Source organism: Lissotriton vulgaris, unplaced genomic scaffold (assembly GCF_964263255.1).
Source record: "Lissotriton vulgaris unplaced genomic scaffold, aLisVul1.2 SCAFFOLD_1036, whole genome shotgun sequence".
Lineage (NCBI taxonomy): Eukaryota > Metazoa > Chordata > Amphibia > Caudata > Salamandridae > Lissotriton > Lissotriton vulgaris.
The window spans coordinates 111,482-137,424 of NW_028245324.1; the positions used below are offsets into that span (position 1 = coordinate 111,482).

At 49.4% G+C, this 25,943-nt stretch overlaps 1 protein-coding gene across 1 annotated transcript in view; it reads right to left on the reverse strand.

The window, feature by feature from the left end:
• Positions 1-738: 738 nt before the first annotated feature.
• The window catches only part of LOC147666479 (E3 ubiquitin-protein ligase TRIM39-like), a 183,450-nt gene continuing 158,245 nt past the window's right edge, over positions 739-25,943 (reverse strand). The window contains exons 3-7 of the mRNA XM_086949055.1: positions 24,306-24,536; positions 10,080-10,102; positions 2,308-2,357; positions 1,169-1,455; positions 739-1,063 (exon numbers count right to left, since the gene is read on the reverse strand). Coding sequence (XP_086805181.1) covers positions 857-1,063; positions 1,169-1,455; positions 2,308-2,357; positions 10,080-10,102; positions 24,306-24,536 — 798 coding nt within the window. The 3' untranslated portion in view covers positions 739-856. The remainder of the gene's footprint in view (positions 1,064-1,168; positions 1,456-2,307; positions 2,358-10,079; positions 10,103-24,305; positions 24,537-25,943) is intronic.

The following is a 25,943-nucleotide window of genomic DNA, read 5'->3' on the forward strand; positions in this document are numbered from 1 at the left end:
TAAGAGGTATTTTGAATAAGCAGTGCCAGTGACTGGAATCAGCTGTGACCACTTTAATTCAGAAGTATTTTTTTTTAATCCACAGTGCCTGTGCTTGGAACTAGCAGTGCCTGCTGCTGGAGTCGGGTGTATCTGTGCTTGGGTTTACAAGTGCGTGGAGTTAGTGGTGCATATGGTTGGAGTCGTGAGTGCCTGTGACAGGAGTCTGTTATACCTGTGCCCAGAGTTAGGGTTATCTCTATTTGCGTGAGCGGGGCCTAGTTTTGGAGTGTGCAGTGATAGTAGTGCCTGTGTTTCAAGTTAGCAGTGCCTGGATTTGAAGTTAGGGTTATCTGTACCTGAGCCAGGAGTGCCTGTGACTAGACTGAGGAGTGACTTTGACTGTGACTGGAACCGGTAGTGCCTGTATTTGGATTTAGTGTTATTTGAAATGGAGCCATCTGTGTCGGTACCCAGCAGTGCCTGTGGTCGCAGTGCCTGTATTTGGAGTCAGGTATGCCTGTGGAGTCGGTGCTAAATGTTAAATAAATGACAAATTAGGAGCAGAAGGGGTTAATTCTGGCTGGGAGATGGAATGTCATTGCCCCTCCCCCACGAGAGCTGGCCCCACCCCACACTAGGAACCGATCCTCCCCCACATGAGACTCATAGACCCAGTCCCTCAAATATATGAACCACAAACAGGGCCACCCCTCCCCACACAAGAGTGACTGCCCATCCCCCACAGGAGTCCAGCAAGGGGCGCCCCTCCCCAAGGGACCTCTAGGGGAGTGGAGCATGAATGCAATGTTCAGGGAAGGGGGGGTGCAGCTCCTAAACCAGCCTCAAGTCTGTTCCTGGGGGGAAGGGGGGGCTCCTACTCCAGCCTCATCCATTCTCCCCAGAGACAGAAGATTGGGAAGAGCTTTTGTGTGAAGGTGGCCCGGGGGAAAGTGAAGAGAAGCTCCATGGAGTCCGCATTGTAGAGGGACAGCCGCCCCGCCTCGTAATCCAGATAAACACCTAGCTTTCGGGGCTCCTCACAAGGAGACAGAGGGGTCTCAGGGGAGGTGAGAGCACAGTACTCATAATCATCATCATCATCATCATCATCATCATCATCCTCCTCCTCCTCATCATCATCATCATCATCGTCATCATCATCATCAAAATATATCCACCTCTTCACAGCCCAGACTCCCCCCTCAGGTGACCATGTGATCTCTTCCTTCCTCTCCACAGACTCTGCTGCGACCCCCACAGCCCATCCTCCGATCTCCTCCTGCAGCAGCAGCTGCACCTCCCAGTAATGTCTGCCGGAGGTGAACCCCTTGCTCCCCAGCACACAGGGATAGAAGGTGAATCTCTTGGGGGTGTCTGGCAGGGGCTGTGCTGAGCGTGTATATCTCGCATGTCTCCGCGTCTCAGACAGGCGGAGCTTCGGATGCGCGGTGTCTGGATCCAGAGTCACCGTCACTGCAGAGAAGAGATTCAGAATTAGAGATTCAAGCTGCAGCACTGAGGACCAATCACAAAGAACCACACTGCACTTTACACTGCACTAGACAGAACCTACGGGGAAGGAGCGCACTGTACTGGACAATGCACTGACTATACCACACCTACCAGTAAGGAGCACACCTCAGTGTACTGTAAACTGAACTAAACAGCACCAATCTGGAATCACTGCACTGTACACTATACTGCATTGCATTGCACCTACCTGGAAAGAGCACAGTGTACTGAACACTGCACTACACAGGACATATCTGAAAGGAGGCCACTGAACTGCCAATATACCACAATATACAGCACCTACTTGGAAGAAGCACACCGCACTATACCGCACCCACCTTAAAAGAGCACATTGTTCTTTACTCCACTAGACCGCACCTATCTGGACAGAGCATACTTGTGTAATGTACACTGCACTAGAAAGTTCCCATCTGGAAGATGCGTACTGCACTGTACTACACAGGTCACTGCTGGAAGGTGTGCACTGTAAGTACTAGACAGCAGCTATCACAAAGGACCACACTAGGGTTTAAACTGCACTATGCAGCCTCTCCCCGTGAGAGGCCTGTACTGCAGCTTATACACTCTCATGGGTCAGACACACGTTAGTTTCACTGTGTCCCTGACCGAGCTCCCCCCTGAAGGGACTCCTTGGATTATTCGTCATTTTCAAGGCTCCTGTTCTGGGCCCCGACAGAGGATCCGTTCTTGAAAGGGGTCTTACCACAGATCTGGGGGGTGGGAGTGGGGCTCGGGGGGCGGGGGGAAGGATGCGGGCAGAGTGATTGGGACCTGTCAGCTCAAGTCGCTTACCTTTATATTTCTTGATCCTTTCTGGACCCTGAATCTTCACCTCCTCACACCTGAAGGGACACAAATCATGTTAGTGTCACAGACACTCAGAGGCAAAGGGATATGAAAAGAGACAGCACAAACACCCTGATGTTACAAATAAAATACATACATCACAGGAGTGCCTGCAGGACAGCACTTGGAGTGTCTTACGACACACACACAACACCCGCAACTCTAAGGGGCCTCCGAAAGTGTCACACCCTCTGCCTTCCACTCTGACCGCTTCTCTGCTCAGATCCTCGCAGGGATTCGCACCTGATAAATACAAGCTTCGGGATCTCGGAGGAAACGGTGAAAAACCCAGCTACCAACACACGACCACTCTCTCCCTCTCTCGGTTTCTGTTTATTTATCTGTTTACCTGTGTCACTCTCTCTTTCTCTGTCAAACCCCTATGTGTTTCTCTCTCTCGCTGCCTCTGTGAGTGTCTCTTCCTAACTCCCTCTCTTTCAGAAAGCTCCAGGAATCTCAAAGGCAACTGTGAACAATCCTTGTTACTGCAAATGCAAACACACACACACACTCTAGAGGCCACACTCTCTACTTGTTTCTCTCTCGCTCTCCTTCCTCGACTTTGTCTCTCTTCTCTGACTCTAACAGTACAAAGGTCATGGTGAACAATTGCTGTTACTATACTCACTCCCTCTATCTCTGTCTAAACATCTGTATCACTCTCTCTGCCCCTCGTAGCTTCAATGTTTATCTGAATAACACTTGTCACCCCACACTGACGCTCGCACACACACACACAAATACACACACTCTTTCTCTCTTTTGCACTAACACTCCCACTTTCTCTCTTTTTCTCACAATTCTGGGGATCTCAAAGGCAGGAGTGAATAATCACACACACACACACACTCTCACTCCCTCTTTCACTCTCTATATATGCCTTCTGATCTTGTACTTACTCTCATGATCTCCTGTCTCCTGTGTCTGTCTGTCCCCTTTCTTTGTCACTATCTCTTTCTTGCTTTCTCCCTCATAAATATGTCCTGCATGTGAGAATCTCAGTAGTGCTGACTATAAGTATCTGTGAAATCTTGGAGTCTCTGAGGACCCGCCCCTTGGAGTCTCTGAAGTCCTGTACCCTCAGGACTTGCACCCTGTATTCTCTGAGGTCCTGCACCTTGGAGTCTCTGAGGTCCTGCACCTTGGAGTCTCTGAGGTCCTGCACCTTGGAGTCTCTGAGGTTTGGAGTCTCTGAGGTCCTGCACCTTGGTGTCTCTCAGGTCCTGCACCTTGGAGTCTCTGAGGTCCTGCACCTTGGAGTCTCTGAGGTCCTGCACCTTGGTGTCTCTGAGGTCCTGCACCTTGGTGTCTCTGAGGTCCTGCACCTTGGTGTCTCTGAGGTCCTGCACCTTGGTGTCTCTGTGGTCCTGCACCTTGGAGTCTCTGAGGTCCTGCACCTTGGAGTCTCTGAGGTCCTGCACCTTGGAGTCTCTGAGGACCCGCCCCTTGGAGTCTCTGAGGTCCTGCACCTTGGTGTCTCTGAGGTCCTGCACCTTGGAGTCTCTGAGTTCCTGCACCTTGGTGTCTCCGGGGTCCCGCCCATTGGTGTCTCTGAGGTCCTGCACCTTGGTGTCTCCGGGGTCCCGCCCATTGGTGTCTCTGAGGTCCTGCACCTTGGTGTCTCCGGGGTCCTGCACCTTGGAGTTTCTGAGGTCCTGCACCTTGGTGTCTCCGAGGTCCTGCACCTTGGAGTCTCTGAGGACCCGCCCCTTGGAGTCTCTGAGGTCCTGCACCTTGGTGTCTCTGAGGTCCTGCACCTTGGAGTCTCTGAGTTCCTGCACCTTGGAGTCTCTGAGGTCCTGCACCTTGGTGTCTCTGAGGTCCTGCACCTTGGTGTCTCTGAGGTCCTGCACCTTGCTGTCTCCGAGGTCCTGCACCTTGGAGTCTTTGAGGTCCTGCACCTTGGAGTCTCTGAGGACCCGCCCCTTGGAGTCTCTGAGGTCCTGCACCTTGGTGTATCTGAGGTCCTGCACCTTGGAGTCTCTGAGTTCCTGCACCTTGGAGTCTCTGAGGTCCTGCACCTTGGTGTCTCTGAGGTCCTGCACCTTGGTGTCTCTGAGGTCCTGCACCTTGGTGTCTCTGAGGTCCTGCACCTTGGTGTCTCTGAGGTCCTGCACCTTGGAGTCTCTGAGGTCCTGCACCTTGGAGTCTCTGAGGTCCTGCACCTTGGAGTCTCTGAGGACCCGCCCCTTGGAGTCTCTGAGGACCCGCCCCTTGGAGTCTCTGAGGTCCTGCACCTTGGTGTCTCTGAGGTCCTGCACCTTGGAGTCTCTGAGTTCCTGCACCTTGGTGTCTGAGTTCCTGCACCTTGGTGTCTCCGGGGTCCCGCCCATTCGTGTCTCTGAGGTCCTGCACCTTGGTGTCCCCCGGGGTCCCGCCCATTGGTGTCTCTGAGGTCCTGCACCTTGGTGTCTCCGAGGTCCTGCACCTTGGAGTCTCTGAGGTCCTGCAACCTTGGAGTCTCTGAGGACCCGCCCCTTGGAGTCTCTGAGGTCCTGCACCTTGGAGTCTCTGAGGTCCTGCACCTTGGAGTCTCTGAGGTCCTGCACCTTGGAGTCTCTGAGGACCCGCCCCTTGGTGTCTCCGGGGTCCTGCCCATTGGTGTCTCTGAGGTCCTGCACCTTGGTGTCTCCGATTCCTGCACCTTGGAGTCTCTGAGGACCCGCCCCTTGGAGTCTCTGAGGTCCTGCACCTTGGAGTCTCTGAGGTCCTGCACCTTGGAGTCTGCACCTTGGAGTCTCTGAGGTCCTGCACCTTGGAGTCTCTGAGGACCCGCCCCTTGGGGTCTCTGAGGTCCTGCACCTTGGTGTCTCTGAGGTCCTGCACCTTGGAGTCTCTGAGGTCCTGCACCTTGGAGTCTCTGAGGACCCGCCCCTTGGTGTCTCTGAGGTCCTGCACCTTAGAGTCTCTGAGTTCCTGCCCCTTGGAGCCTCTGAGGTCCTGCACCTTGGAGTCTCTGAGGAGTCTCTGTGGAGAAGTGTGGCTCAGGGGTTAGAGGCGGCAGACCCGGAAGCTGAGATCGGTCCTGGACCAGGGTTCAATTCCCCGCCTCGGCGGGTCTTGGGCTAAAAATTCCACGGACTCGATAATTCTCGCTCTGGTGCCTTCTCGACTCACGGGTTCACACTCTGCGACTCTGGGCAATAGCTTGCTTAATCTCCACAACCGCCCCTCGCGGCGGGATGCCTGACTTTCACCTTGTGGATACCCGCTGGGGCTATCACACAGAGGAATATCAGGATGGGTTCCCTAAGCAAGCGCCGGGACACCCACTGCGGGTAGCTGTGCGCTATATAAGCTCAACTACATTTACATTTACATTCCTGCACCTTGGAGTCCTTGAGGTCCTGCACCTTGGAGTCTCTGAGGTCCTGCACCTTGGAGTCTCAGGTCCTGCACCTTGGAGTCTCTGAGGTCCTGCACCTTGGACCCAGCTTCAAATTATGTTTGTTGACATCTTATTTCAGTCTACAGCCTTTGGTTTGACTGCGTCTTGCTGGCTGCTTCGTACACCTCCCTAAGATGGGTCCTCGTCGACTTTCCTTCTATCGCTTGTTGTTGTGAACTGCTCCCAGGTGTCATTCTGTAAAGTATCAGAGGATTAGCCCCTCTGTTACGACCCAAACTGATTTCAGATTATTCTAAACCACATGTACTGGATATTCACTCCAGGGCAGCCCAGCTCTAAAAGTGGAATGGTGCCACTAGCAAGCAGGGGCTCTTCTCTCCAATTCCTGCCTGTGTCTCTTTCACTCTCCTCTTCTCCACCTCCCTCTGCATGTCTCCTCCCTTCTCACTCCTCTCCTGGTCAATCGCCTGTGTCTCTTCTTCTACCTCTCTTTCTTCTTCCACGTTCTCTCTATTTCTCTCTCCGCTTCTTTGTTGTCTTAAGTGAGGGTTCTGGACTCTTTCAAAGGTTCGAGGATTGATTGATGCTGACCCGAGGATGCTGTAGGCTGAAGGGAAGTCACTGAGGGACAAAACATAGCTTCTTTCCACCAACAGCAGATTTGAGGACAGCGGAACAGCAGAGAAAGCATAACGTGTACCTTTTAGCCAGTGGATTTGTTTATACCTGTATTTTGGACAATGTATGACATTGTGACTCAGACACAGGTAGAAGCCCATTTCCGTCCTGAGTGTTCTAGCACATGCAGGACGTTTTAATTCAACTGCGACTTTCACCCGCCCAGGGCAGTATCTTCGAGTGCCGTTCCTTCATGCGCATTTTTATGACACTGAATGATACTGACATAATCCATGCTTATTTTATGCTGTCTTTTATTTTCAAAAACTGCTGCATTCCAACCACATCTCGTTTTTATAAACGTTTTTCTTTTGAAGCCCACTTTATGTTGTCTCTTTGTTTGAACCACAGTCTAATCCAACCATTTTTTCGTTTTTATAAACTTTTTTCTTTTGATGCCCTTACTGGGGCTGAAACCGATGGATTGATGTGCAGTACACATGCTAGTTGAAAATATCAAGCGCAGAGGCTTGCTTTAAACTTTAATAACTGCTCTAAAGCCTTTCCCCTGTGGAAGCGCTAGTGTTAATCACAAGTGGGTGAGAAGTGTTTGGACGCAGCTTTCTGAAAATAAAGCATCTGTGTGGAATACATCAATATGCATAAACCTCTGAATATAGAATGCAGAGCGACCTCTGACCCTGCTCACAGGCAGGTCACTCCCCACGCTGCTGCATGGCTCTGCCTGCATTGTTTTTGCCTAATCTTGCATCTTGCATTTTATTCCTCTGTGCCTGTACTTGTTTTCTTGCCAAGACTTGTTTTTATTCCTCTGTGCCTGTACTCGCTTTCTTGCCTAAACTTGTTTTTCCTTCCTGTGCCCAGTTCTTCCACGGACCGCCCGTTTTTCCCGACGCTGTGTCCATGCATCCCCGCCCCACTGCAATCCCATTCACCGCCCACTCCCGCCTCCCAGCTGCTCCTCCCTCCCACATCTCCTCATATGGAGGCCGCGCAGCGGACACGCCGCGTAAGCCTGCCTGTGCCCATCCGCACCTGGACCGCGTCCAGCACCAGGACCCCATGACCCCGCAATGCCCGACACCACTACCATGCCAGAACCATCCACGCACTCAACACAGACGATCACACACCTGCTTCCTCGCCTCCCCGAAGCACACCCATGGAGCTTTCACCTACCGGAACTGCAGCTTCACAAGGGTTGCATGATGTTACAACACGATCTTTTAGATCGCGGTACATCACAATGCAGGTTTCACAACGCAAGTCGTTACCACGACTTGCGCTGTAGGGTGCTGGACTTAGGAATAGTTAAATTTACTATTCCAACACCAGCTTACGTACAGTAGGGAAGGTGTTGGAATAGTAAATCTACTATTCTTTAGTCTAGAGCGCCCTCCAGCGCAAGTTGGGGTAACGACTTGCGTTGTAAAAGACACGTGGTAATGGCAGCGCAGTGTTTTGACAGCGTTGTCATGGATGTTCCCCCTTCACAAGCGTCCGCCCCACCATGCTGCCGACCAGGAAAGAACCCAACCACCGCAGATGCATCCTTCTCAACACCCACTCTGCCCGCAAACACGCCGTTGAACTCTGGGACCTACTCGACTCAACCTCCCCAGCCGTCGCCTTCCTGACGGAGACCTGGCTGAACTGCCTCGGAACTCAACATAGCCATAGCTGTCCCGGAAAGCTACAAAATCACCCGCAGGGACCGCACAAACGGAGCAGGAGGAGGAATCACCATTGTCCACAGGAACACTCTCAGAGTCTCGACAAACACCGACGACTCCCTCAGCACTGCCGAACACCTGCACTTCCAGATCCACACCGACCTCAACACCACCCTCAGAGGAACCCTCATCTACCGACCCCCCGGATCCCAACCACAGTTCAGCGATTCAATTGTCCACTTCATCAGCACACACGCCCTCGCCTCCACGGACTACATCCTCCATGTCGCCCGTCGGCACCACCTCAACATCATCTCCTACGCCGATGACACCCAGCTGATCCTCCCCCTCACCAAGGACCCCCACACAGCCAAAACCAACCTTCACGAAGGAAAGAAGGTCGTCGCTGAATGGATGAGGAATAGTCGACTGAAGCTGAACTCGGACAAGACGGAGGTCCTCATCCTCTGACCCACCCCTTCGGCCTGGGAGGACTCCTGGTGGCCGACTGCACTGGGACCTGCCCCAACACCCACCGACCACGCACGCAACCTAGGGGTCATCCTCGACTCCACCCTCTCCTTGACTAAACAGTTCAACGTTGTCTCCTCCTCCTACTTCAACACCCTCTGCATGCTCCGCAGGATCTACAAGTGGATCCTCACTGAAACGAGAAGAATGGTCACCCAGGCCCTCGTCAGCAGCAGATTGGACTACGGAATCGCCCTCTACGCAGGAGCCTCACCTTAACTCCTGAGACGGCTCCAATGCATCCAGAACACCTCTGCACGCCTGATCCTTGACATCCCTCGCCGCAGTCACATCACACCCCAACTGAGAGACCCACACTGGCTCCCGGTCAACAAGAGGATACCCTTCAAGCTGCTCACCCACGCACATAAGGCACTCCACAACACCGGACAAACATTTCAACAGACGACTCAGCTTCTACACCCCCACCCGCCAGCTCCACTCTGCTGACGTCGCCCTCGCCACAGTCCCCCGCTCCCAAAGAGCGACCTCCGGCGGCAGATCGTTCTACCACCTCGCCGCCAAGACCTGGAACATCCTCCCCATCCACCTACGGCAGACACAAAACCTGTTGACCTTCAGAAAACTCCTCAAGACCTGGCTTTTCGAGCAGTAAAGCATTCACCACCCCAGCACCTTGAGACCCCCACGGGTGAGTAGTGCGCTTTACAAATGACATGATTGATTGATTGATTGATTGATTGAAATATTAAGCCTGGATATCAAATGTATTATAATATTGTAACTCAGCAATCACATCACTTTGCCTCAGTTTGAATAACTGTAGTACGCGTCTCTCTACTACACCCTACATTATCTCGGAATTAGTGCTTTCATTTAGCTGCTAATTGCCCAGAAAAACTTTGCTAGTTGTGCCCACTCATTTCTATTGGTAACTTAACTCTGGGTACTGGGGCCACTTGCAGTCAGATAGGCACAAGCAATACGTTATGTATGTCTTTAAACTAGGACATAAAACTAGGGATGTAGCCTTCTTGGCCCTAAACAGACTCCTTACTAAAGGATGAGGCATGTTTAGGAGAAGATGTGGGTTTTAGACATTTTCAATGTTGTTTCAAAGCATTAGAGGGAAATTTGAGGACTGGCAGTGGAGTTGGAAAGTATTGAATGAGGTTTGGAGTTCTCTGTGATTGTGGAAACCTTGAGGCAGTTTCTGTGGACAAAGGGGATTTTCCTGGACACAAGAGAGTTTCCCTGGAGCGAGGGGGTATTTTCATAAGACTAGAAGTCTGTGGAGTCTCAAAGTAATTTTTTGAAAACTCAGTTATTGTTTCTTAGAATGAAAATGAGTTTTTAAAGACTGTGGATGTTTTGAGAACAAGCCAGAGGGCCGCAACACTGTTTGTAAGGTAGGAGAGTAGCTACGAGGTGATCTACTTATGATAATTGTCTGAGGTGGTATTGCTCTCGCATCAGAGTGGATTTCTGTGAGCTCAGTACTGACATTTCCACCCTGCAGCCAGACCTGCTCCTTATACACTGAGAGGACAATAAATCAACCTTACCTCTTCAGGGTGCTTCTAACATCCTGCAAAACAAAAAAAGGACATCAGTTTCCATAACCAATTTTAAATTCTCGCAGACATTTAGGCATTAGTTGTGCAATTCAGGTTAATGCAACGATCTCATCTAAGGAGACACAAGGGTGCCGACCTCACTCTTCAAAACATACAGTTTGTGATATTCTGAATAGGGTCACATGACACAGCACAGTTTGTGATATCCCAAATGGACCCTCAAGACAGCAGAACTTTTAAATTCTGAGTGAGGGCAGATGGAGTAGAGTCTGATATATTCTGAATGCGTCATGCATTATAGTCTAGAGTTCCTGAGATCAGGCGGCATACCTGCTAAAACCCTTGCATCACTAGAAATAATTGGTGAAATACCAGAGAAATAACTAGTATACCACACCAAAATACTTCTAACGCTCTTATAAGGAATTAAATGTACATCTGTAAATAAACAAGGATTCTGGATAAATGACAGGATTAGACCCTAAAGCCTCTTGTTTCGGTTAGAAAACCTCTATCCATACAAGCTGGAAAACTAGAACTGGGTATAACCCGTACTCAGGGAAAAAAACTTCTGTCTCCTATACCAGGGTGTTTTTGTTGGAAACAGGAGGCTCTTAATACTCTGGGAGAATTGGTGACACTTGAACTGAAAGCCTCAGGCATTAAATTATGTTCAATGTAAAAAATTAGACTTTGCTCTGAATTGTTTCAGTTTGAAGAACGAATTATGAAATGACGTAATACAGGTTAGGAAATCTTAAGGGGAGGGCTTGGCATAAGCTTGCAAAATACTCTGGGGGGCATGTCTTTGACTTTTCTACCAGTCCTGATCCTGCTGAAAAGGAAGCCGGGGAGCGCAACGGTGAAGATCGCGTGGGCACGGGACCCAAACTCCAGTCCCAGCAGTACCGGCATAAGTCGGATAGCGCCATCACGCTTCCCATGAAGGAGTGCCCAGGGGCCCAGGACCCCATCTACAGGCCCGAAAGGAAGGAGGAAGACAGGGAGAGTGCCACAACACTCCCCTGCGGCTGCAGGGAGGCGTGGGAGGGCTGTTGAACTCCCCCGAGGTCCAGCCGGACCAGCGCTGGCCTCAGTGTCTGCCCGCAGGAGCGGGCACACCAGAACAGAGGTGCCAGCTCCCACGGCAGCATGCAAAGGTGCTGGCCAGTCGGGGAGCTAGCGGGAGCCACTGGGGGTGGGCTCCCCGAGCGGCTCTCCAACGATGATGAAATGCGGGTGCCCAGATAGGACCTGGCCCCCGAGAGGCACAAAGGAGCGGCAAGGGCAGCCCGGGATGGGCTCCCCGAGCTGCCATCAACTCACCTACTATAAGGGGTCCGGGTGGGACCGGGCCCCCAACAGGACCGGGCAGCAGCGTGAGGCTGCCGAGGATTGGAGTGCGGCTCTCCCATAGCAGCGGGGGGGGCCACTACTATTTATTTCTTTATTTATAAAGTTTTATATAGCACGTACGTGACCCACGAGAGTATCAGAGCGCTTTACAATAAAAGAACATCAGTGGTTGAGGTGGTACACACACATTCAAATGAGTCAATTTGTACAATAGAAATATAAAATATATGCATAATAAACATAGAGGACGTTGTACAATAGACAGTTAATGAACGTTAGGTGATTGTGCTAGCAAACATACATATTATAACTCCAAATGATTCAAAGTAGATATAAAATGTGGATCTATGACAGAATTTCGACAGACAGAATTTCGACCTACACAAATATCGGCGTAATTATATCGATAGCAAAAATATCGACGCCCTATGTACAACATGGTAAGTACCAAAATATCGAAAAAATAATATCGATGTTAAAAATATCGTTGTTAAATATATCGATTTAAATTTTTTTTTGAAATAACATAAAAAAAACTGTAAATAATACTTATTAATTACTTAAACATATTTAAATATATGTAATAATGGTTAAAAATAATAATAATACATATTTAATAAACAAATAAAATGATAAATCATATATAATATATAATTACTTAACAATAATTACTATTCCCACTCCAGTAGGTGCAACAGTAGGGAAAACTGACCCTGAACCCTAAAAATACCCCTTTACCCAAAAACCTAAAACTGACCCTGAACCCTAAAAATACCCCTTTACCCATAAACTGAAAACTGACCCTGAACCCTAAAAATACCCCTTTACCAAAGAACTGAAAACTGACCCTGAACCCTAAAAATACCCCTTTACCAAACAACTGAAAACTGACCCTGAACCCAAAAAATACCCCTTTACCCAAAAACTGAAAACTGACCCTGAACCCTAAAAATACCCCTTTACCCAAAAACTGAAAACTGACCCTGAACCCTAAAAATACCCCTTTACCCAAAAACTGAAAACTGACCCTAAAAATACCCCTTTACCCAAAAACTGAAAACTGACCCTGAACCCTAAAAATACCCCTTTACCAAAGAACTGAAAACTGACCATGAACCCTAAAAATACCCCTTTACCCAAAAACTGAAAACTGACCCTGAACCCTAAAAATACCCCTTTACCCAAAAACTGAAAACTGACCCTGAACCCTAAAAATACCCCTTTACCCAAAAACTGAAAACTGACCCTGAACCCTAAAAATACCCCTTTACCCAAAAACTGAAAACTGACCCTGAACCCTAAGAATACCCCTTTACCCAAAAACTGAAAACTGACCCTGAACTCTAAAAATACCCCTTTACCCAAAAACTGAAAACTGACCCTGAACTCTAAAAATACCCCTTTACCCAAAAACTGAAAACTGACCCTGAACCCTAAAAATACCCCTTTACCCAAAAACTGAAAACTGACCCTGAACCCTAAAAATACCCCTTTACCCAAAATTAATTAATATTACAATTAAATTACTTCCCACCCTATTCCCCTATAAACCCACAACCCGCTCCAGTAGTAAAACATATAATTTAGTTAAAAATATACATAAATTATCAATTAATTATTCTATTAATCAATTAAAATAAATCATTGCTAATTAATATTTCATGGCAAAATAAAGAAATCATTAAAAATAATTTTTTTCATTAGAAATACATTGCTTCCCACCCTATTCCCCTATAAACCCACAACCCGCTCCAGTAGTAAAACATATAATTTAGTTAAAAATATACATAAATTATCAATTAATTAATCAATTAATCAATTAAAATTCATTGCCAATTAATATTTAATTGCAAAATAAATTAATCATTGAAAAATAATTATTTAATTACAAATAAATTACTTCCCACCCTATTCCCCTATAAACCCACAACCCGCTCTGGTAGTAAAACATATTATTTACTTTTATATATTTTTAAATTATAAAACCATATTAAACACATGTTATAACAATTAATTTAAATACTTAACTAATATTTCTAACACATATTAGTAAATCGAAATTACTTACATCGATATACATGCTATCGATATAAGTAATTTCGATATTACTTACCTTAGGTTCGATATTCTGGCCATCGATATTCTGGACATCGATATTCTGTCCCATCGATATTAGCAACTCGATATAAGTGTAGGTCGAAATAAAAAACTCGATATTTTGACTGTTTACCATAAAATGTGTAGATGACCAGGAGGACGCAACTTGTATTTGGGGAGACCACAGAGGGTGGTGCTTCCATAGTCTAATCTTGGTAGCACTAGGGCTTGTAATGCAATTTTTAGATCTGCCTGAGGGAGGAATGGTTTTAGTTTCCTTAAAATACTCATCTTGTGATTAGCTCCCTTGGTGGCAATAGAGATGTGCGACTGCATATTCAAATGTTTGTCTATGGAGATTCCTAGGGATGTTGCTGAGTCAATGATGAGGGGGACACAGTCAAAACAAGTTAGGTGTTTTAACCTGAGGTCTAGCTTTGGTGTGTGGCTCGGTGGCGAGATGAGAATGAATTCCATTTTTTTGGTATTCAGCATCAGGTGGTTGTTAGTGAGCCAACGCTGCGTGCTCAGTAGAGTAGTGTTGAGGGAAATAAAGTCATCTGGCGAGGTGATTCTCAGATACAACTGGGTGTCGTCAGCGTACAGGTGATATAGAATGTTCGTTGATATCAGAGCGTTGCCAAAGGCTCCATTAGGAGGTTGAAAAGAATGGGTGAAAGGGCAGATACCTGAGGCACACCAAGTGTGATCATGGAGGGTTGTGAGAGTGAATTCTTCATCTTGATTCTTTGATATCTGTTATTCAGGAAGGAGGAGAATCATTGCAGCACTGTGCCCGAGAGGCTCATCCTACTTTCCAATAGGGACAGAAGGTTGTCATGCTTGACCGTATCAAAGGCAGAGGATAGATCAAGAAGTATCAATAGGCATGATTTATTGCAAGAGGTGCAATTGCATGAGACGTGCATTTACTAAGGTTATTTCTATTGAGGTCACATGTGTAATATGAGGTCATAAGCAAAGAGTGGGGTTATGATGCTGGACATTCCTGCTTGGGTGTCTGGCTGTATATGCTTAATCCTATTATTTCAACTGTGATGTTTTTTTGGGGCTGTAATTGCAATGCATTATAATGATTACCAGTTATGATAAGGACTGTCATTTTAAGTCATGCTTAAAAATGCATTCTTTAAAAAAAAAATCTTTTATGGACATAATTAAAAGAAAAAGCATCAGGTGACGTACATTACTTTCGCATTAATCGAATATACATTTCCGTATTTGCAAAATGATATTTTACAGGATAACATTTAGGGATCACTGGGACTCCGATGCCACTGCCACTTCTCTAAGATGTGGAGGTGTGCAGATATCCCCTCTGTATCCATTCCAACCGCCCCAAACTTTCCCCCATTTCCCGGGGAAGCCCCTGGTGAAATACACAGACCTCTCCCTGAACATGCACCAGTCCAAATCCTCCATCCACTTCCCAATCTGGTTCACCTGGCCGGCTCCCAACAACTGAGCGAGGTTACGTTTAGCAATCATGCATGCAGGGTCTCCCACAGCTTCCCAAATGAGTTCAGGTCCGTAGGTTCCCAAACATTCAGGACACATCTTGAGGCCTCCAGCGCCAACTCCACCCACTTAACCTCTTGGATCTTATCGTGGATTTTGACCCAATAGTCCTGTATTTCAGGGCAATGCCACAATATATGCAGAAATGTTCCGATCTCCCCGCACTCTCTCCGACACTCCCCGCTATCCGCCAGACCCATCCGCACTAACCGAGGTCCCGTGGTGTAGGATCTGTGGAGGATCTTCAATTTGACCAGCCTAAGTCTCATTTGGACGGCAACTACTTTGGGGAGGAGACTGCCTCCCTCCAGTCCTCATCACCCAATACTAGGCCATCTGTGCCCCACTGCTCCCTGATAGCCGCCAATGGATCCCCCATGTGATTGATTCATTTTTTATATATCAATGAAATGTTTTTTTCTGGGAGGTGGCCATCTAGTACCCGGTCCTCCAAAGGGGAGGCCTCCGGGGATGTGGTGCCCCTGGGAATATTTGCAAGTAGGGCATGTCTGACCTGAAGGTATCGGTAACGCTCACTCTCCTGCAGATAATATTTTTCCTGTAGAGCTTCAAATGTAAGGATCTTATCTGTCCCCCAAACGTCCTTAATCTGTGAGATCCCTATGAGGTCCCATTTATCAAAGCCCTTCGTTTTCCACATGCTACCAAATCTCTCCGAATTCCACAACGGGTTCGCCAGCGTTAGCCTCCCGCCCCACTTAAGGTTTCGGGTAACAGCATGCCACACTTGTGCCGCATGCACCGGTGGCCCGACAAGGGAAAACCGGCCATTCCTAGCATATAAAGCTCTTGTAATATCTCCCCCCGGTATCTGACCGCGATCCATCGCATATCCGGGGTCTGATGGAGACCCATAGACAGCGTGATTAATCGCCGCTAGTTGAGAGGCCAGTAGTATTTCCGGAGGTCTGGCAAACCAATCCCCCAGTCATACCAGGGAAGAGTAAGCTTGGAAAAAGCAATACGGGGCCTGCCCTCACAGAGAAACTGTCTTTGGAGGGACTCTATTTCCTTGAAATATGAGGAGGGTACCGGATCCATCGAATTCTGAAGCGCATATAGGAAGCGGGGAAGGGCCATCATCTTAAACAGCACAGCTCTACCGAGAAGGGAGAGCGGCAACGATCACCATCTCGCCACATCTCTGCGGAACCTGGCCATTGGGGGCCGCAGGTTGTTATCATATCTCAACTTTGGGTCCATGGTCACGTATAAGCCCAGGTATCGAAATCCCACTGCCTCAACTTGCAGTGTGAATGAACCCTGAATGACTGGGGGATCTCCGCTGAGGACGAAAAACAATGACTTCGCCCAATTAACGGCGAATCCAGAGTACTTACCGAATATTGTCAGGATGTCCAGAAAATTGATCAAAGAATCCCTGGGGGTAGAGAGATAAAGCAGAATGTCATCTGCGTATAGCGAGAGCTTATCTTCCCACTGGGGCGTCCAACGCAGCCCTCCAATCGATCGGTCCCAACGGACCCACGCCTCCAGCGGCTCGAGTGCCAGTGCAAATAATAGTGGGGACAGCAGGCACCCCTGTCGTTTGCCGCTGTCCAGAGCAAAGTCAGCGGATTTGTGGTTATTCACCACTACCCTGGCAAGGGGACCCGTATATAAGAGACCCATCCTATGAACTCGTGGCCAATATCCATCTTTCCCAAGACAGCGAATAAATGGGGCCAGTCGACTCTATCAAAGGCCATGGAGGCATCTAACGACAACAGGGCCACCAATTTGTGAATCTTTGATGCGCCTCCCAAAATCCCATGCAGCCTCCGTAGGTTTAGAGCCAAATTTCGGTGCGGCATAAAGCCCGACTGATCCGGGTGGATCCGAGTGGTAATGACCTTGGCTAGCATGGTCGCCAGCAGTTTTGCCAGCACCTTAGGTACAGCGTTTAGTAGCAAGATTGGCCGGTAAGAAGTGCATAGTGTCCTGGGCTTACCTTCTTTGTGAATGGCAATAATATTTGCCACTTGTTGGTTGTACGGGAGTTGGCCCTTCCCCTTGCTCTCCATAAACATGGCACGGAGAAACGGTGCTAATTTATTCGTGTTGAGTTTATACAGCTCTATGGGGGTTCCGTTAGGGCCAGAGGCCCTCCCGGAATGGACTCTCCTAATGGCCGGCGCCACTTCGTCATTCGTGAGGAAGGAGCCAAGGTACTTCCCGTCCTCTTCCGACAGCGCGGGCATTGGGATGTTGTGTACCATAGCCGCATTTCCGGCCTCCGTATAGTTGCTTGCAGACGTATACACCGATCTATAATAAGCAGTGAACTCTTCTACTATCACCTGCGGATCCGTCACCCTGCCTGACTCTCCTGTCTGCAACTCTGGCACCAACCTCGACGCCCACTCCCCTTTCTCCAACCACGCAATCAGTTTCCCTGCTTTGTCGCCGTGTTCATATATCCTACTCTGGGTGTTCGCGTGCTGCACTTTGGAACTGTCTCTAGCCAGGCTCTTATATTCATCTTGGAGGAGTCGCAAACAGTGCATTCCCTCGGGGGTAGCATCTCTTGACACCTCCCCCTCCACAGTTATCAATTCTGCATCCATCCTGTCCACCTCTGCCCTTCCTCCCCCTCCCCAAAACCAGTGATAAGACCTCCCCTCTAATGACTATCTTGTATGCCTCCCACAGAGACTGTGCCGACTCGACTGTTCCCACATTTTCTTGGAAATACCTTTACGTGACTTGTACCACCTCCTTTTTGGTGTCAGGATCCCTCAGGTGCCATGCATTAATGGGGGCAGTCCTCCCCGCATCTCTCTGCTCCACCTCCACCCTGAGCCAGACTGGAGAGTGATCTGAAAACCCCCTGCCCATATTGCGCACCTCACGGAGCCATGCTGCCTGCGACGCTGGTACTAGGACATAGTCTATTCTCGATAAGGAGTGGTGAGCAGCAGAGGCGTGTGTGTAGTGCACTCCGTCTGGGTTCCTCAGTCTCCACCCATCTGTAAGCCCAGTTGTTGCTACGAAGTCTGGCAACCACCTCTGAGATGGCGTCAGAGTTCAAGCTGGGTGCCTATCCACTTCACCATCCATCACAGCATTAAAATCTCCACCCACAATCAGTATCCCCAAAGGCAAAGTTAAGAAAATTGCGCAAAGATCTCGGAAGGTGTCCGTCTGAAGACCCGGCAGAACATATACTGACAAAAAAGTGACAATTCTCCCCTCCCACAGCCCAGAGATGCCAATGAATCTACCTCGATTGTCAGCCCATGTGGCCTGGATAGTCAGTAGAAAGGAGTTTCTCATTAGGATGCCCGCCTCCTAGATCCTGTGGTGAATCCAGCATGCGCCACCAATTTATAACCTCCCTTGTGTGGTGCCATACAGCGATTACCAACCAGATGCGTCTCTTGTAGCAACACCAAATCCGGGGAGTGTCTCCTGATCAACTGACTCACCATTCCCCTTTTTATCTTGTCCCCTAGGCCATTCACATTCCAACTGAGCGTGGATATCCCCAGTTCCTGTCTACCAGAAGACATTATAATGATAGATCCTGTCTAGGTCACCTGATGCTGTAACAAAAGAAAAACAAATCGCCAATAATTTTGCACCCAATCGAAGTTTAAATATGAAAAAACCCTCAACTCTCAGCCCCCCTCCCCCACCCTGCACCCCTGCATGTAGCTTATGCTCATCCCCAACTAGCAGTGTGCCTGTTGCCCCAACACTAATCTACAACTAACTAAAAGTAGAAAATAGAGGGAGGGCCTGGACAATCCCGCCAACCCCCGCTACCCCCGCTCCGCCATCACTACCCCTGTTCTGGTCAGTCAACAACAATATCTTTCTGACACGGCAAGTCAGGGGAGACATTACATGAACCCCCCCCCCCCCCCCCCTTCACGGCATGTTACGGATTAAACCCAACGGTCACCAGTTAACAATAGTTTATTGTTCGTCCGCTTCGTCTCGATCTCTGCTCTGCGCCTCAGTCGCGTGTGCACTTTCCAACCAATCCGCCGCTATCTCTGCATTATCGAAGAACCAGGCCTTCCCTTTGAGTTCCACTCGGAGGAGGGTCGGAAACATCATGGCATATTTTAGCCACTTGTCTCTCAATTTCTTCTTCACCGACAAGAAGCCCTGACGCTGCTTTTGTACCTTTTGGGTAAAGTCTGGGAAGAAGGAGAGAGTTGCATTTTCATATCTCAAATGGGCCCCAGCACAAGCCGCCTGTAAGATTGCATCCCTGTCGCCAAAATTCAGGACCCTTGCGATCATAGGACGGGGGGGGTGCCCCTGGTCTGGGCCTGCCCCTCAGGACTCTGTGTGCCCGCTCCACAGTGAAAAAATTACTAAGGCCTTTAGGTTTGAGGTGATAGAGAACTATATTTTCGACAAACAAATCCAGAGTTTGGCATTCTGATTTCTCGGGCACCCCTAGAATGCGGACGTTATTACGCCTGGCCCTGCCCTCGTACTTGTCCAGCTTGCGATCTGTGGGAACTCTTGAGGCCTTGAGGTCCCTCACCTCTTGTTGCAACAGGTTCACGTCATCAATCAGGCTGGCCGTTTTGAGCTCCAGTGTCTTCACCTTCTCATTTGCCTTTGTGAGATCCGCCCATATCAGCCCCACCTCAATTGTAACAGTGTCTAGTTTATTGTCTAGGGCCTCCATCTTCTGGCCCAGGGATGCCTGCACTCTGTTGATGGCCGCCATGAGATCCTTCAATGGGGGCTTAGATGGTGGCAAATGTGACCCCTCCCCACTCCCCCCCCAGATGGGATTTTCCTCAATTCCACCGGGGACACCTTTGGTAAGGTGTAGTGATACAACCTGTTTGATTGGATATTTCTGGACCCCTTGAAAGAAGAAGCAGGCAGGGACCTATCCAAGTCAGTTTTTGTCGCCATCCTACTTCGTTGGACCATGATGCCAGACACGGCCGATCTCCACACTTGAAGTCAGAGTCTCAGAGCGTCCGCCCTCTCCTGATACTCACCGACAGGCCGCACACAATCACACCCCCTCCGGGCTTTCACTATGCCATGCCCAGCCCCTCAGTCAAGAGCGCACCCTGCCAGCTCCACAGCTCACCTAACAGAGCCAATGCTTGGCGCACCCCTCAGGAGCTCCCCTGTGTTGTGGCCTATCTTGCAAGTGTTCTCCGTAGTGTCCCCTTGTCAATCTGGAAGTCACTCCACAGCTACTCACTGCGCGCCACTTCTTTGTTGCCCCCTATTCCTCTCCGGTGCAGCGCAGCTAGAGGGCTCTCTGCAGCCAACCCTGGCACCCAACTCCAACTGCCGGCTGCTCGGGACGGCCGAATGGGGTACCCCGCAAGTCAGTCCAGGCTGTTCTCTCTTTGTTGCCACCCATGCACCATCCGTCACTTGCGGGCCTCCTAGAGGTGGGGAAGCCTCCACTGCTCCCCCGGCACCGCCACCGCTGGGATCCCCGAGGCCGGGCCATCGTGGTGTTCTGTGCCCGACCTCCTCCTGCCCACTGTCACCTCTTCCCCGTAGACAACAGGCTCTCAAATTGCCTCGGGTGCGCTTTCATGCAATTTTCAGGCAGACCGATGTTGGCCAGTCCGCGTCCCCGTTTTGCGACTCTCTGGTCGACTGTGGTTGTGCACGGCCCTCAAGCTGAGCAGTCGTGTCTCATAGCTCCCATGCCCCCACGACTTAGCTCCGCTAATTGGTGATATCAGGCTCACCAATTGCCCCGGGGTGTTTTCACACTTTTCAGGCCAGGCCGGTACCGGCCGGTCTGCGGCCCCGCTGTTTACTCACTCCGGGCGGTCTCACCTTCACGGGAGGCCCTGGCTTTCACGCCGGACAAGGCCCCAATCTTCCGGCCGTGTTTCTCCGTCTCCAGACCACGGAGATGGCTCGGAGCGTCACCGAAGGGCGTCGCTTCTGTTCCAAAGTTCGGGAGTGGGGCTCGGGCCCAGGATCTATAGCAGGATGCGGCAGCAGGGAAGGGAGGTCGGCGGAGCCGATTCCCTACGCAGCCATCTTGGTCGCCGGCTTGGCTCCTCCCTTAAACATGTATTCTTGCTGCTGTGTTTGGTGAAGAACAACCCAGACTGTTTGCCCCTACGATGTAGAGGTGTATACCAGTCGCGGCTGGTGACATTTGAAATAGGCGGGGCGTAAAATTGGCGGTGGAGAAAAGTCCATACAGGAACAGCTCAAAGGGCCTACTCGCAGTCAGAGTGTTCCGATTTTATAATGAAAATTATGCTCCATTAGTCATCACTGAACCTTTCCAACGTGGCTGCGAGCCTTCCAGGAGTGTTCAATTGCTAGGAACTGTAATCCCTGATCTCAGCACACCTTACTGCACCAGCGTGAAGGAGGCCCTCTGGAGCCGCGTTACACCAAACAGCGATAATCCCTTGTTGTGCTTCATCTGAGAGAACTGTAAAATCCTGAATTCCGAAAGTAGTTGAAAAAAAGAAGCAGCAGTCTGCCGCACCTCATTGGCAAGGGACGCTGCTTCTAACTGGACAATAATACAAGACTTGGACTGACTGCCTCATAATAATAAAAATAAATGTAAAAAAAACTTACCTTGGCTTGGCTTCCCGCTCTGGCTCTCGACTCGAGTCCTGTCCCGCGGGCCGAGACTGCAGACTCCCGCGCGCCATCCTGGATTTTTTTGAATGCCTCGTCACCAGAGTCGTCACTGAAGGCTGCAGGCAGCCTCCCTCCCCTCCATGGCAGCCGGCGCTGATTGGTTCGGCCGGCTGCCCTAAACACGTCATTCCTCTTAGTCTGCATGCAGCAGAACGGAGAGTGGGAGGAGGATTGGGGGAGCGGCTTGCCCACTGTTGCTAATACTGTCTGTTTGGACAGCCTCTCAGGCTGTCCAAACAGTCCGTATTCACAACAGTGGGCAAGCCACTCCGCCAAGCCACTCCCCCCTGCCCTGAGGCTCGAGGAAGTTTGCTGACTGCTTTCTCGCCGTGCGAGAAGGGCAGGCAGAAACAAATGGTAGTTATAAATAAATAACTACCATTTGTTTCTGCCTTCTTCTCGCACGGCGAGAATACAGGGGGGGCGGCGCCCAAACGCCCCCATGGTAAAACCGCCACTGGTGTATACGTATTCTGTATGGTAGGTATGAGATGTTCAGTCAGGGTTATGTGTCACCAAGGCAGGTGTGCCCATTTTAAATGCTTGTTGAGATAATGGGGTGGGTCATCACTGGGATGGTGCCAGTGAGCAAGGTCCTCGCTCAAGGTTATGTTCAACCCACTGCATTAAGGTTCAAGATGGTGTGCATACCTGGGAGTGGTGGTACTAGACCCCCCTCCGAGGGAGGGGTGGAAATGTTATGCAATGTCACAAAGTAATTCCAACAGCTTATGTATATTTGTAAATGGTGCATAGTATTGAGTAGTGTGTGTGTTTAATAAATGTACTCTTCCTTTTATAAAGCAAAGTACAGACTGGACAATTAATTATTGAGTGCTATTTCTGCGTACTTGTAAATGCCGATTACTAGCCCACACCACCTCCCTTGAGTAAGCCTTGGACTGCTCTGCGACGCTACCCTCTGAGAGTCAAGCGCTACAATGGGGTGTTTGGTTCCCAGTGAAGGACAAATCTAGTCATATTATTTGTTTAGGTCTCACAGATGCTGCCTCGTTTACCAACACCTGTCCTACCTGATCAGGCTAAAGCAATATTTGTGTGAAGTGTCATACTCAGTAGAGTAGACAACTACAATGCTCTCCTATCAGGAGCCGCTGACGACTCGATCAAGAGACTGTATAGAGTTCAGGTGGCTGCAGCAAACCCGGTGTTGAACAGGAAACAGAGATCCGCGGCTTCCAAGGCTCTGAGGGAGCTTTTATTGGCTCCCTGTGGAGCAGAGGGTTTCCTACAAAGCAATGTGCATTGTGTTTCAGGCCCTTCAGAATAAGGGCCCCCCACCGCTGCAGCGTAGACTGAAAAGATATGCTCCGGGGAGGGCGCTACGGTCTGCAACCGCTAAGCGTATAAAGGAACTCGAGTTCCCGAGGTTCGACAAGGGGGTCGCGCCTTTCCAGTGAAGGCTGCCTGGATTTGGAATATGATACAATCTAAATAGAGAGCCTTCACCGATGTGCTGAAATTCAGGAAAGCCTTGAAGACCTGGCTGTTTCCTAAATAATGGATGTCTGTAACACTGCACGGCCTTGGTTCTTTTTTCTCCCCGTGTTTTCAATTGCTGCTACAGTCCAGGCTACCAGTCTGGTCAAAGTGCGCTCAATAAATAATATGCAAAAATCAATTTAACACCTCGAGCACCAGGGCTTAATTACAGTTTGTATAAATAGCACTGATTCTGATAAAAAAGAATGAAACCTGTAGTGGATACAGCTGAACCATTGTGTGGAGCCATATTTCACAATTCGACCGTTCCACCAGAAGCTTCTTTCTCCATCTACACACACATGGTTTGTGGTTAAATGTAAATAAGGGGTGATGGGACGGTGCTAGCAGGACTGACCAAAACTGCACACACTGCAGTAATTATATGTAGAGTCTCAACCAGTCAATGAGCGAAGCCAGTGCTCTCTCTATTTATTTAAATTCTATTGATAACAGTATTCTTAGAAATGTATCAAATGTGTTATCATGACATATTGGTTTAAGAATAAAAATAAAATGTATTTATATTTTACACTGTTTAAAGGATGTTCATTGTTGACCTCCATAGGGGATTTTTATGAATAATTTTACCAGATTCTGAATGAGGTGACGCGACACAGCACAGCGTGATAATCTGAATGGGTTAATTTGACACAGAACACTGTGATATTCTGAATGTAGTCACGTGACACAGCGCAGTGTGATATTCCGAATGTAGTCATGTGACACAGCGCAGTATGATATTCCGAATGTAGTCACGTGACACAGCGCAGTGTGATATTCTGAATGGGATCGTTTGACGTAGTACAGCTCTTCTTTATACTGTGTTGTGCTGTCATTTTACAAGTAGGTTCCTCTGTACTGAATCAGTCCGTACATTGCGTTGGTCTGTCAGAGCAGAAGGATTTGCCGTTAGTTTAACTTGTCTGTATATTTTGTTGGGTTGTCAGAATACAGGAGGTCAGTGTGAATTAACCCTCTCTGTTGATCATGCATGTTCTTCACTTACATTCAACGCCTCACACACCATATGAATGTAGCTCTTCTGTGTTGTCTTGTATTTACCAAGCAGTGTCTTACCTTCAGGAGGTCCAACGCTGGCTCCTTGCATTTCTTCTCTAGATCTGTTATCAGGGCATTGAGAGAAGTGATTTGATTGGACAGTTTTGAGATTTTTGCATTTTCTGCCCTGGTACTCCTCTTCTCCATCTCCTCCAGTCCCTGGTTCAGTGTCTCCTCTTTATCTCTCGGGAGCTGGCGCAGCTCTTCAATCACAGCCGCAATTTTCTGCTTCTCCACTCTCACCTTGTTCTGTCAGCATCAAAGAAATGATGGTTAGATTCTGGGATGATTTCAATGAGCACCAGCATATGTAGTGTGCAGGCTGGGGGTGAGGAGACACAAGGCGTTCTGAGAGAAGCCAACAAAACTAGGGCTGGAGCCATATTCAGGGGTGCAGGCGGTTCTAAGCTAAAGCCAAGCTATAAAAAGGTGTTTTTGCAGCTGCGCACTCTTGCTGCCTTCCCTTCTACTGTCTTAGTTCTCCGGTCCCTCCAACACTGACCCTCTCACTGGGCTGTGCACTGTCCACCCACCTCCCCCCTGAGCTCTGCACTGACCACCAACACAGACCCTCCCCCCCCATTGGGCTGTGCACTGTCCACCCACCTCCCACACTGAACTGTGTACTGGCCACCAAAAGACACCCCCCTTCCAACTGAGCTGTGCACTGCCCACCAACCTCCCCCACTGAGCGGTGAACTGTCCACCAGCACAGACCTCACAGCCCCTACTGATCTGTATAATAGCCAAGAACACAGACCCCCACTGAGGTGTGAACTACCGACCCACTTAGCCCTCCACTGAGCTGGGCACTGCCCACACACGCAGCCCTCCACTGAGCTGGGCAATGCCCACAGACACAGTCTTCCACTGTTATGTGCACTGCACACCTACATTCCCAAAGAGCAGTACATGACCCACCCACACAGAACCTCTCAAGGCTGCGCATTGCCCACACAGCACCTGCTGCATAGAGTTGCTCATTGCCCACACACAACTCCCACACCCACACCACATCTTCAACAAAGCCAGCACATCTATTGCACCCCATCTCCGGAAAGGTATCAACACCTCCTTCGAGACAGCAACCTTCCCGGAGAGCTGGAAGCACGCCCAAATCAACGCCTTATTCAAGAAACCCAAGTCGGACCCCAAGGACCTCAAGAACTTCTGGCCCATCTCCCTGCTCCCATTCCGGCAAAGGTCATCGAGAAGACCGTCAATGAACGACTGACCCGCTACCTCGAGGAGAACAACATCCTGGACCATTCCCAGTCCGGGTTCCGCAGCAACCACAGCACCGAGACTACCCTGTTTGCCACTACCAATGACATCAAGTCCCTGCTGGACAACGCAGAAATGACAGCCACCAAACACTACGAACAGGCCTCCACAACGCAGGGTTCCAAGAGTAGGCCCTGGATTGGACTCCCTCCTTCCTCTCTGGCAGAACATAGAGTGTCCGGCCACCCCCCTTCTGCTCCAAAGCCACTGAGATCATGTGCGGCGTACCGCAGGGCTCATCCCTCAGCCCAACTCTGTTTAACATCTACATGGCACCGCTTGCCCACGTCGCCTGTCGGCACGACCTCAACATCATCTCCTACGTCGATGACACTCAGCTGATCCTCTCCCTCACCAAGGACCCCAACACCG